This window comes from Acipenser ruthenus, chromosome 3, assembly GCF_902713425.1.
Source record: "Acipenser ruthenus chromosome 3, fAciRut3.2 maternal haplotype, whole genome shotgun sequence".
NCBI lineage: Eukaryota > Metazoa > Chordata > Actinopteri > Acipenseriformes > Acipenseridae > Acipenser > Acipenser ruthenus.
Genome location: NC_081191.1, coordinates 86,263,542 through 86,277,389, shown reverse-complemented (window position 1 = coordinate 86,277,389; position 13,848 = coordinate 86,263,542). Strand labels below are relative to the sequence as shown.

Below are 13,848 nucleotides of genomic sequence, written 5' to 3'. Positions count from 1 at the left end.
CCCTGACACGCCCCCCATACTGAGAGCGAGGACCAAACAAGTCCATATTATCGATTAGAGGAAAACGTCTTGTTGGAGTGTGTGTGAGCAACCAAACAACCCTGTAGAGAACAGGGATTAGTTTAGAGAGCTTTAACTCATTTTGTAAAAGTAAAGATAGGTATGGTGTGTCAGCAGGACCTCCTTTACAGTAGGAGCAGCGCTGACGACGGAGGTGTGGATATTTCTTCCATAAATTGAAGATCAAGGACTCACCAAGCTGTGAATGCGGTGAGGTGCAAACCACCAGGCACATCACTGATGATTGCCCAATACATGCATATTGTGGCGGAACAAGTGGACTCCACACAGCGACCCCAGATACCGTGGAATGGCTTACAAAACTAAAAGTACAATTGCAGCCTGTTGGCTTTTCAAACACCATACAAAAGAAGAAGACTGCAGTGTTCACGGCAAACTTTTATTTTTAGTTGCTTTTTGTACAGTGTTTTGTTTGACCTGTTTGTAAATATTTGCATACCCACCTATGTCCTACCATTGTTGGTAGTGTCACAGTATAAAAAAAACACAAATTCTGTGCACCTGAGCTTTGTGTCAGTGCCAGTTCTGTCTCTGTCTTTCTGCCAGTGGATAACCCCCACCCCTTCCATATCACAGGGATAATATTATTAACTAGGACGAGGCAGCATCTCGTTTACAAGAGCAACCCAGGGATGCACAAGGCAAAATGTTGCAATATACAAATATCCATACAATAAGATAATAATGGCAAGATAACCGTATGCCTAGGATGTGCACACAGAGGACATGGATTTAATATTCTAATTACAATTAATTAATTTGTTGAAAAAGTCTGCACAAAGTAAGAATGTAAAAGTGGACTGTTCCTTCACAACAGAAGACAGGTTTAATGTTTATAGCTAATCTCAGATACTGCTTGAAGTAGAACACCTTATTTTCAGATGAAAGAGACCTTGCGTTGCTCCAGCTCTCTACCTGACAAACGATTAGATAATTCTATATTAATTTCACTACCAGTAAAAGTTATCGTATTATTATTGGTTGTTTTTTATTAATGTGCAGACAGCAAAAAATACGGGAAAATCATGATTTCATGTTTTGCAATTAATACGTTCTTAGCAGGTTTCTTTCTGAATCAAATAATACCTGCCGACTTAAACAATGTTAAAGGGGATTACTTATAAAATCTGAGTGTGTGCACATCCCTATTGCTTCATCATTCATGCAACATGGATGACTGGGAGCAGGTTGTGCGTGTCAAACATGTCAAGAGTAATTTTCCTGAAAGCATGAAGGAGGGATTTTAATCTGCTGACTGCTGACTATTGAAAGAAAAGACAACATTAGCCAGCCTTTGCTATGAGGTGTGGTAGCTGTGTCAACTTTTGTAACATGTGATTGACAATAACTGGCTATCACTGGCTAAAACTGTATAATGGTGCAGTGGTAGATCCAGATGTATCTCTAAAGAATGTGCATCTCTGCCTACATGCATATTGAACTAAAATCCTATTTACATAAAATAACTTACTATTCTGAACTGCTGTGCATACTGTTATATGACTTTGTTTGAACAATCTGTACAAGGTTTTCCCACGAGAGTTTGATATGCTCAGTTAGAACCAATGGCTATTCTTTCAGGAGCAATGAATTCTGTGAATGCTCCCCTGAAAGGATGGGTGATTGATTGTTAGGCCAGCTAACATCTTAAAAGTTCAGTTTCAGTCAGGAAGCGTCTTCCTAGCCTTAGTGAGGGCCAGGAAGGAATATTCTCCTGAATTTCAGTGCAAGACCAAATGGCTATTTTATCTATAGGCCTGTTCACTTGTGTTTCATATCATCTCTACCAGAGATCGGAAACAGACTTTCTCTCTGCACACTGCAGTCGAAATACCTACTAAACAGGTAGAAACACATTTGTCTCCTCAATTCCTCTCAAGTCTGTCAAGAAGAGACAGGTTTTCTAAAAAGTGTCCTAAAATAAAATAAAACACTTGAGTTTTCTCTTAGAGGCTATTTGTTCCCACCAGAGAGCAATTCAGATGCCCCTTGTGTTGGACAGCACGAAAGAGCTCATGATGATATATCGAGTGAACATTAGCTTCCAGGGTCCGAGCTGTGCCGCTGGGGAGTCAGTGAGTCCAAGGGGTCTCCTCTGTGCTGGTCAGACATGGAGAGCTGGGGTGGCCCCTCGTGGCTGGATGTTGCCCCTCCTAGGTCCTGGTCTGCTTCGGTGTGGCTGGCTGTCTGGCACGCCTCCCCGGCTTGAGGCGTCTCTGCTGGAAGCTCCTTCGGCAGCAGCTCTGTGGTGCTCAGAAGAGAGTGACAGGACTTCAGAGGAAACGCTTCAAAATCCTGGGAATCAGAAATCTGGTGGGGTGGGGGAGAAAGAGAAAAGGAAATACAACTGTGAGGAACAGCCCATACACCATAAATTACTACCTAACAAGAACACAAGAAATAATTACATTACTATCCGACAATAGAAAACCATACTTTTAGATAGCTTCCTTTAATGTCAATAATCCCAAAGCATACAGTAGCTGTATTGAGGTAAGTAACCAGCACTCAGCCTTATTAAAAATGAAATGCTTTACCCTGAAGCTGTTTACTACTATTTACAGTCTCTTATGTCAAGGGCAAGGAAAACCTTTTGTAAAGTCTGGCTTTGGTTTGCATGCTGGAGCGACCAGTAACCTGCTTTGTGATGACCACTGGTTCCCTGCTGGTATGAAGGAGAGAAATGACACCAGCATGAAATATTCTTCAGTATTATTGAAGGAAGGAAGATTTAGTAACAGCTGACTCCTAGTAGGTAAAAGTCAGAGACCCAGATTTCAAATAGTGGTCACAAAAGAAAGCTCGGCCTAATCCATATGCGTCCTCAAACCCATCAGAGTCAGTTTCAATTCAAACAGTCCTGTACTTCAAGCATTGGGGCAGCACACAGAGCCGATGAACAAAGACACTGAAGACAAAAGTATACCACTGATTTAAATAAAGACTGTTTTACTTAGTCGCTACTGGACCTCCTGGTTCATTGTGCAGCCGGGCCTGAGTGCTCAGACCTATTTTTAATAAATTCAGATTCTCTGGGCCATTATTTAAAAAAGCTGGGTGACTGGAGTGTGAAAGGTGTTACCTGAGAAAGCAAGGCCTGCGTCTCAGACTCCAGCGGGGGGGCAGGCTGCACCAGACTCTCTCCCAGGTCAGGGTAGGGTGCCGGCTGCGGAGGAGACAGCACCGTGCTGTAGGCTGGCGGCACCAGGACTATCTGCCTCTGCAGCAGCTGCATGATGGCACCGATATCTGATGTCATCTGGGACTCCAACCTGACAGAGGCAACGCACACAGCTTAGCATGGACACTCCAGATAACAGGTTTGACAGAATATAAGTATTTACGAACGAGTGGAGGCCATTCAGCCATCATTGTTCATCCAGTTCCTAGTACTGTAGCTGATTGATGTCAAAACTTTGTCAAGTCAGGTCTTAAAAAAAATCCCAATGATTCAGCATTAACAAGATGGCTAGGTAACACCATTTCTATACCCTCACCACTCTCTGTGTAAAGAAGCTTCTCCAAAATCCACAACATTTCCAAATGTGTCCTCTGGTCCAGGTTTCTGTGCTGTGCTTAAAGTATTGGTTGCAGACTTCAATGTATCCTCCTTATTGTTCTTGCATTGTCCACACCAGCAACTGATGTCACTGAGAAATATACTAGCACAGCTGTCCCTGGTGTGTATTAGGTATAGTATAACATATTTAGATGAGGTTTGAAAGTGGATAATGATAGATTTAATACAATGTAAATAAAATAAAAAAAGACAAGACATCTTGCTTTTCTGGTGTCGTTCATAGCAGGGTTGCTCCACCATCCACTCTGTGTTCTCACCTGTTCAGCTGTTTCTGGAGCAGATCCAGCCTGCACTCCACCTCTGACCTCTGCCGCCGTGTGATGCTGTGTGTCGGTGCATTGCCAGGAGCGCGTCGCGGCACGGTGCACCTCGGCAGCTCCTGGTACTGTTGGCTGCGGCTGTCACCCCAGAAACTGAAGATATTTGACACCCCCGAGAACGCTCCTAGAGAGGCAGACATCATGATTTCTGTCAGCGTGTTCCTGATTTATTATTTATACAAGGCAGGCCAAGCTCAGACACACCATGAAAACAACTGTATTACAGCATCAGTTTCAGGCATCGAAACAAACAACATTCTTGAAGGATAATGCATTTGTATCAGCTGAAAAACTCAGACATACTGTCTCAGAATTATACACAGTATCTTGTGTTGCTTGCTAGAAACCATAGGAAATACAAGGAAAAACTATGAAATTACTGAGCAAATTTACAAGTTTTAGAAGGTTAATATTTTATGAGTTTTAAAAAGTCACCTGGATGTGATGACTAAAACAGTAAAGCGTATCTACAGCTATGGCAAAAAGGTTTGCATCACCTAGAATTTTAGGATTGAGACATCATTTTAAAAGAAAAACCTATATGAACGTAATATAGATCTTTTATTTAACATTATCTAATCAAAGAAAATACAGAATTTACCGGAAGCCATAATCATAGTACAGTATTTATTGTTAGATTCTGAAATGTCACACTTTAAGATGTGTGTTAGTTTTTTGTTAAATACATGGAAAACTAGAAAGCAGTATGTAATTCAATATGTTAACATTATTCAGCAGGTTTCATTCGACTTATCAGTGTTCAGTCTTCACACCCATCCGATGACCGTGTTAGCCCGTGTTGGCATTAAATTGTAAAAGTTCTGTATTTTCCTATAAAAGGGTCCTTCACTATTTCACTGTCTTCAATATGTTTTTTTGTATGTGTAAGTCAGAAATAAAGAGGCAGTGCTGCATTGCCCTGCACAATCTCAAAACAACAAAACAGTACACTTTCATTTCTTAAGTGTCTTCTGCTTGCTGTACAGTTTTTGTTTCCAGCCCAGGTCTTTATTCCAATATGTGGTGCTTAATTATTTCAATTGAAGACCATAAACAACTTGATGATTTAGTGATACCTGTTAAACCTGGTATGGAATGGCTCTCCCAGACCGGAGTTGCCTACCCTTGCACTAGGACAAACATGGGGGGGGGGGGGGTGGGGGGGGCATTCAACCCATCAATGCCTAGAAGCTGACTGATTTCAAAACTTTTTCTTAAAGGATCTCAGTGATTCAGTATACCATACCCCCACCACTCTCTGTGTAAAGAACTGTCTTCTACCCTCTGTCCTATGTCCACTTAATTCCCAACTGTGTGTTCCCTGGTCCTAGTTACTGTGCTGCACTTTAAGTAAAGGTTATGGTAAACTTTGTCTACCCCTTTAAAGATTCAAGTCCCTTCAGCATCTTTCACCCAAACGTTCGTATTCAGGGGTTCAAACCAGATAAACATACTGAGTAACTACCCGAGAGTGCGTTACAAGTGTTGCCTGTCTTGGGGTCCCCCTCCCCCTCTGGGGTGTCCCCGAAGTGGAGCTGTGTGGGTGTGGCCTTGGTGGGGGACATCTCCAGGATGGTGGAGGGAGGGGGCGGGGCCTGTAGCAGAGGTCCCTTGCCCTCCTCATCGCTGGATTCCAAAGGGGAGGAGACTGAGCTGTGAGCGCCCTCCCACTCTGCCTTCCTCCGCTCCCCCTGGTTGCTCCTGCCCTCCCTTCTCCCCCTTTGCAAAGACTTCTGGGTTGTCTTTATCTCACCAGCTTTCTCGTCATCTGCGTGAAAGAAACAGATTTTCATAGACAGCAGGACAAGGGCCCACAATTCCAGGAGCCCTCCTGGTCTTTGTTCCACCTGTACCCTAAATACTTCATTTAACTAATTTAACTTCCTTCCAGGTCAGTTAATATTTACTTTAAGAACCGGTGTATAAGTCCTTTTTGAGACAACAATTTCAAGAAAAAGCCTATAGGTCACACCGGTGTATAAGTCACTCCCCCCTTTTTAGGGCCCCCTAAAAATACCTAGAAAATAGACTTATACAAAGGTTTTTACAGTAAGTGATATCAAGAAAACATGAAGGACCGGATTTGTGCACCGCTGCTGTATACTGAATTATCCAATAAACACATTTTGTTCTGAAAAAGTTGTATTCAGTAGCCTCTGTACTATTTTTACAAATAGAAACATCCTTAAAACAACCACAAAATACTGCACCAACTACATTTATAAATCCATATGTATATACAGTCCTCTTTTTAGACCCGGATTTACAGTAAAAGGTCTCAGCTCTCGGTTACCTTTCTCGGTCCGCCTCCTAAAGGAGAGTTTCCGGCGCCGTAGCCGGTTAAAGCCGCAGTCAGAGTCGTTGCTGCTTGGGGATCCCGGGATCATGTTGGTCTAGAGAAACATGACAGAATTAACAATCTCTAATGTCTCTCTCAGCTCCAACCACACAGCCACACTGCCTCCCTCCCAGTCTCTCACCTCTAGACCACACTAACTCCCTCCCAGTCCCTCAGCTCTAACCTTTAGACCACACTGCCTCCCACAGTCCCTCAGCTCCAACCACTAAACCACACTGTGTCCCTCTCTCCCAATCCCTCAGCTCTAACCAGCAGACCACACTACCCAGTCATAATCACTGATTAGGAGGTTGTTGAAAAATGTAATCTAAATTTAAATCCCTATAAATTCAACTGATGAGTCATTAACTGCACAGCAGGAGTGTGGTGAAGTAAAAAATGTCCTTCTTCTTGCCACTACAGTCTAGTAAACAGCTGTCACACGTGTGACACTTAAGAGCATGTGATTGACTGTATTACAGTTTCCTCATGGTTATGCTATGTATTTACCACAGTTTAACAAAGTTTTTGCCATGTTTTTTGTTTTTTATATACAGTACCTCTCTGTGCTTTACCATGCTTACCGATGCTTTACCATACTTTCATTATGCTTTATTACACTTTGCTATGCTTTTACAATGGGAAACATTTATAAGGGTTAGTTTACCATGGTTTGTATTTTAAAATATGCTTTACCATACCTTTCTGGTCTTTATAATCCTTACCTTTGCTTTACCATGCTTTCACTGTGCTTTATTACATTTTACAATGCTTTTACTATGGGACAACTATTATAAAAGCTGAGTTTCCTAGCTGAGTGGGTAAGGCTGTGGCATGAGGGCATCTGAACTCACATCTCTGAGGTTGAAGGTGATCTCCAGGTTGGACCAGAAGTGGTCTGAGAACTCAGGGTACATGTCCAGTACCTCCAGCACATCCTCGCGGTGGATCTTGTGAAGGTCGCAGTAGGTCAGCGCTCGCACTTCCGCATTCGACTTGCCAGGCCGAGCGTACAGGTTGATTGGCTCTCCGAAAATGTCGTTCTTACCTGGGGGGGGGGGAGGGGATGACACACCTTGGCAAGGTTAATTTTCATTATAAGTAGGGCTTCTGATTTTTGGTTTTAACCGATAAAACCCGATAAAACACCCCCGATACAAAAAAAATGAGATCGGTGGATAGCTAATAAACACCGGAAAACACCGGAAAAAACTGGAAATAGTTAATCTATTTACGTTGACTTTACCCTTTTCACATTTAAAAAAATAAAACCTACTACAAAAATAATAATAAATATATTTCCCTGTGCTGCTGGGCAATGTCCCGCCTTCTTGACTTGTATCTATCATTGATTAGTTCTGAATACTTTAAACCCGCCCCAATTACTGAGTGACAGTACAGTCCTACATTTCTATTGGAGACTCCGCTTGCGAGATTTAAAACGAGATTACAATCAGGATGGAGGCTTGTTAGCGGGATTTAAAGCTGTATTACAGTTAAGATACGGAGGATTTAAAACCGAATTGTGGCGAAATGTACAAAAATGCCTCCACACGTGACCACAGGGATTTCGTTGTGGAAGACAGCAAAGGAAAGAAGGTACAATTTAAGTGTGCAAGTACTGTTGAGTTACTATACATATTTTGACACACACACACACAAAAAAAGCTCAAGCATTTGGAAAGTAACCAAAAACACTAATTTCATACAGTATATGAAAAAAGAAAGCCCCGAAAAAAAAAACGATTTACATAAAACTCGAAAATAGCTCAAAATAAGCACCGAAAAATACAATTAATAAAACCCGAAAAAAACAGAAGCCCTAATTGTAAGCCACATCCCATTAGCAGCAACTACACTTAGAATTTCGCTGAGAGTGTAGATCTCTCACTCAATGACAAAACATTTGAAACGTTTAAGCCGCAACAGATTCTATATAAACAGATTGAATACATTCATATTTATTTTTATTTAGATTTAAAGCCTTATAATATGTTTCTAAGTGTTCAGTGGCTACCTCTAATCAAGTTGAGAGTGTGCTTTCTCTTGCACTCTTTGTATGACAGACCTGAATCAGTGTGTATGAAATACACCCTCAACTTGATTTGAGGTAGCCACTGAACAGTTACAAACGTACAATATGTGCAAAATGAGCACACACACATTTCTTTTAATGGGTCCATTAAGACATCCTTCACACTTTATTAATCAGGGGTGCATTGTCCACGTCATCCAGGGATGAGTATGTGACTCAAAACTCATTTCTACATCGAAGACATGAAGAAAGACTTCTAGTCAAAACATTTGTCATTGAATTTATTAGGTTTTTTTGTTTTTTTAATTCTAAATTTAGCACTTTTGATTGTTTAATAGTTACCTTACTTGGGGGCAAGATTAAAAAATGTTTGTGAAACATTAATAAGAGAAAAGCCGATTGTCTGAGGATGAAAACAAGATTACTGCTGTAGAGCAGTGTGAGTCACTCCAACTATGAAATCTAAATTAGACTTTAAGCCGATTGCAATACCAAGGAGGGTGCAGTTGGAGTCTTATTTGCAAATTGGCGTCTATTTTTATTGCTTGAGCTGTTTAAAGCTAAAAATAAAAACAAAAACACATTATCACTTTCACTTCATTTTAATTATAATTTTGTTCATCTGGATTTTGAAACAGTGTTCAGGATTTATATATTTGAGGCCGCAGGGAGCAATGCAGCCATCTAAGAGAAACCTCACTGATTACCTCCTTATGCTAGTGGATCTAAGAAAAGATGCTCTTAAAATTACAGGCGAGCTCGTGCCAGTTATTGTCATGAAAGATGATTGAAAGCTTAGCGATAAGTGTATTAAAAGACCCATAAGAACTGGGAGCCTGTCTGCTTTCTGAATGAACATGAAGAGACTTCAGTTTAGTGTCAACTTCGCTCTATGCTAGTGTGCTGAGACGCACAGCATTCGCAAGAGACTGGTAGTGAGTTGCGCATATATTTTCTTTTTTTCTCAGCATTAACATTTTTTTCCTGGTAAAAATCAAATGTAATAGAATAAACGCCCCCTAAAATGCACAGATATTTAGTTTGATTCCAAGTACCACATTAACAGTTGGTATTAAATTAATACAGCGCTCCCTCAATATTTTTTGATTTCATAATTCCCACATTTTGTTTGAGCCCTGTTAGGTCATACTGAAAGTAAATTGTACAAATACAATGTTTCTGAAGCATAAGGGTCTTCATTTTTTATGTGTACAGTACAGTATGTCAGACAGAGAAATAGAGGAAGAACTGTACCTATAAATATAAATATTTCTCCGTAATGTTGTTAAATCACCTGATTTTGTTCCCCCCAGGAAAATAGTTAATTGTATTTGGCACTTCTCTGTAATCTTTGCTCCTGGTTATTGAACATTAGTTTTTACTGTAGGTGTTTAAAGAATGTAATATTCACTGCATCAGTAATCGAAGCAAAACATACCCAGTAAATCCATCAGCTTCCTGCAAAATTTAGAGCAGAAAGGCAATACAGCAAGGGTTCAGACTGCAGCTCATTGAAAACATTCACCTCACAGATTTGTCTTATAAAATATTTACAATGCGCACTGGGACAGCAATCATTAATTAGCCACTGTTAAAAAAGGGCTAACAAAACAGTAAAACAAATACCTTGAAGACCAATACAGTCAAAACCCATTACACATGGCAAGGATCCACGTTGCCCCTCACTGAAAACATTCACATCACAGATTTGCCCTTATTATGTTCACAGTATTAATCAAAAAGGCAAGATGGCAACGACTGAAAAGGATTCAGATTTTTTTCAGATTTTACTTATTAAATATTTACAATGCGGACTGGGACACCTGATGTGGAAGCAATCAAGCAACACTAAACCCTAAGCAAGCACCTTATATTATTCCAAACGTTTGAACCTCAACAGGTTCTATATAAACAGATTAAGTACATTAATATCAGGGTTTCACCAATTTTTTCGATTTAATGACTTGTTTATAAGTGTTCTGCGACTTCCTCTAATCAAGTTGGGAGTGTACTTAATCTTGCACTCTTTGCATGACAGACCTTTTGACACAGCAAAGAGTGTGCGAGAAATACACTCTCAACTTGATTAGAGGGACCCGCCCAGCACTAATAAACATACATGAAGACACCCCCTCCCCAGAGGATGGCCTGCTCTCATTACCCAGAATGGCGACGACCACTTCCCTGCGCAGGATCTCGATGGAGCCGCGTGAGATGAAGTAGAGTGCGGAGAGCACGTCGCCCGCATGGACCAGTGTGTCGCCCGGGGGGGCGTGCGTGGTCTTGAACTTCATGGCCAGTGCTCGCAGGCAGCCCTTGGTGGCTCCCTTGAAGGCTTTGCAATTCTGCAGCAGGCTGCGATTCAGGTGCAGACAGATATCTGCCTGGAGGCACTCCGGGAAACCCTTCAGCACCTGTGAGGGGAGAGAGGGAGGGGAGTTACACTGAGAGGTTCACCTGCAAAAGCAGGGAGCTGCATCGTAAAACCCCTGTCATGCATGCACTGTGGGGAACCCTTCAGCACCTGTGAGGGGAGAGAGGGAGGGGAGTTACACTGAGAGGTTCACCTGCAAAAGCAGGGAGCTGCATCGTAAAACCCCTGTCATGCATGCACTGTGGGGAACCCTTCAGCACCTGGGAGGGGAGAGATGGAGGGGAAGTTACACTGGAAGGAACACCTTCCTGGAAGCACTCAGGGAAATCCTTATATAAGTCAATATGTCAGTTAATCCTGTCTCTTATATCAGTTAATATGTCCAGTCCACCCTGTCTCTTATATCAGTTACAATGTCCGGTTGACAATGTTTCTTATATCAGTTGATATGTAACTTATTATAAATACATTTTTTTTTTTATAAAAGAATACAATACATAGATAAAGTCGTTATCTTTATAGAGTTTTTGTCTTGTTTTATAGTAAGCTCACCGCATTCATATCGATGCCATTGGTGTAGGACCAGGCGTGCTGGAAGTACTCCTCCAGTCTCTGCCGCAGTGGGTTGGGGATCTGGTGGAAGCGAATGAACTCTCGAACCCGCAGCATCTGAGTGTGGTAGCGCGCCGTGCCCGAGTACAGCCGCTGGATAATCGCAGAGACGTTCCCAAAGATACTGGCATACATCAGAGCTGCACAGAGAAAAGAGGGAGCAGGGTCAGAGAATCACAGTGTAACAGGGCGAAGTGAAACAGGCTCGTCTGTTAGAATGCGTAACAGCACAGCAAAGTGCTACATTTGGTAAAACTAAAATAACATCGAAGGGCAGTCACTTCAACTAGAAGAATACATTGAGAAAATTGTCATTAGATTTATTAAGTTTCTTTTTCTATTTCTAAAGGGGTTCGAATCCAGCAGCATAACACACAATACTGTCGCTGCACTCATCACATTGTTTTCACAAAGCAACTAACTGTTCTGCAAAACGGGACTGGATTGCACACCAGTCTGAAAAATGTTGAGGTAAAGCATTATGGTCAAAGCTCCACAAAGTTTTCTATTAGCATAATAAAAGTGTGTACTAAAAAAAAAACATAACCTTAGATATAACAAGTATGTCAGTAACATACACCCCCGCCATGGCTATAAGCTCATAATTAGAGCTGTAAGCATGATGAAAAATTTGGCAAGCATGACACATGTCAACAATATGTGCATAACATTATAGAATAGGAAATAACAATGAAATGTTGAATCACAATTTCATAATCATTTCTCCAAATATATGCAACAATGTAAGTATGACATGAACGGACAGAGAGACACCTCCATATTTCTGATATTCTCAATAACTTGTGCTAAATCATTTTAATATCAACATTTCATCAGAATTGTATAAACATTTCTCCAGATATATGGACAAATGGTAAGTGTAAAACACAACCACTATATCACCTCTACAGGAAATATCAGCAGTGGGGGATAAGTTTGGAAACATTCTTAGTATAAGTAGTTATATGTTGTGTATTGTTTATTCGCAAGCCTAAAAATATTATAATACACAGACACAGGCAGTTTGTCCAAGTAATTCGAAATTAAGACTGGACCCCAGCATTCTAACTCATTTACTCTGTAGCAGACTGTCCACATAGAGGCTCAGGCACAGCAGCCCTTTCTCGTTTGTCACAATTTGGTTTTTATTGACAGTGTGCAGCCACTCACTTCATGCAGGGAATGAAGGGTTTTAATTTAGGTAAATGGAGTATTAGGATTCTCTGAGACTCCGGATACACCTCTTCAGCATCACTCCCACCACTCATCGCTTTAAAAATGGATTTCTCCACTCAGTGCCAGTTTCATTATTGTAACAAACTCCCCTTGTGCTCAGCCACTTCTCGTCAGTGCATGACTAGCAGGCACACACACATTTGTTTTAATAACGGGATTTTTCAAGGTGTTTCCACATTATTAAAAACAAAACTTGTTGTTTCCCTAAACTTTCAGTGAACAATGTATATAAAATGAAGGGTTTTTTTTTCCCTGTGTTGCATTCTGTGACTATGTCATAATACAGAACCAAAATAATAGAATAGCACTGTACAGTAAAGACAAGGATGGAATAAATATGTTTACCGACAGTTCAAATATTAAACAGTAAAAATTTTCCAGACAATTATTGAAAATTAGGTGTGTGAAAGGAGGCAATCAGTGAACATAGGTGCAGGTGTTGTGGAATGTTTTTAAGGCTCTAGTTAGCTGTCAATCAATCTTCTCAGTCACCTTACTAGAAGCGAGCAACCTATCCCGGTCCAGTATAATCTACCCGTTGACATCTGTTATTAAACTTCATTGTACTTGTAGATGCATTGCTCTGTAATGGACTGTCATTTGAAATCCCTGCAGTGAGGATGGCAGGCACACCTCACTTCACCTCACTGGGGTTTTAGTGTCGGGTGGATGACGAGCTGTGTTGTACCTGTAACTACGATCAATTTCTAATAAAAAAATAGTTGGCTCTGGTACTTGCAGCTGCCGGCTCGGAGTGGACTGTGCACAGAACGCTTTGTGTGGGGAAGTGAGTTTGCAATCTTTATTCGATGTTGAAATCTGGAAAGGTGAGTAAGCTAATGATTGATTAAATGTGTAGCTATTTTGTAGAGTCTAGAGTAGCTGTTAGTTAGTTTCAAGTTACTTCGGCAAATTAACAGTAAACTTTCAGCTGAGCTCTCTGCTGTGATAGAGTTGGCACATCTGAAGTTCATGAAAAGTCTTGAAATCCAAACGTGAAAAATATTTTCATACCATTATGCTGAAAAAAAATACAATTCATGAAATAAAAATAAAAAAACTTCTGGAACTAAAAATGTACAACAAGTGTGCCACCATAAGCCAGAGTGTTGAACTTTGTATTGTGTCTGTTTTCTTCTTGTTTTAAGTGCTAGTTGTGTCTTAATTGCTACTGGAAGTGGTGAATCACAATGGTGTTTTCCCTTTAAATTGCTAAAATTACAAAGTTCTGTCCAGTAGGGAGGTTTTTTCCAATTCTGATGTTATATAAGT

The 13,848-nt window shown here is 40.8% G+C and overlaps 1 protein-coding gene across 1 annotated transcript in view; it reads right to left on the bottom strand.

Moving 5' to 3' along the window:
• Nucleotides 1-446: 446 nt before the first annotated feature.
• Nucleotides 447-13,848, bottom strand: part of LOC117394695 (potassium voltage-gated channel subfamily H member 2-like) — a 151,289-nt gene continuing 137,887 nt past the window's right edge. The window contains exons 8-15 of the mRNA XM_033993152.3: nt 11,281-11,480; nt 10,516-10,768; nt 7,174-7,367; nt 6,275-6,374; nt 5,447-5,749; nt 3,919-4,105; nt 3,164-3,353; nt 447-2,391 (exon numbers count right to left, since the gene is read on the bottom strand). Of these exons, the coding sequence (XP_033849043.1) occupies nt 2,119-2,391; nt 3,164-3,353; nt 3,919-4,105; nt 5,447-5,749; nt 6,275-6,374; nt 7,174-7,367; nt 10,516-10,768; nt 11,281-11,480 (1,700 nt within the window). The 3' untranslated portion in view covers nt 447-2,118. The remainder of the gene's footprint in view (nt 2,392-3,163; nt 3,354-3,918; nt 4,106-5,446; nt 5,750-6,274; nt 6,375-7,173; nt 7,368-10,515; nt 10,769-11,280; nt 11,481-13,848) is intronic.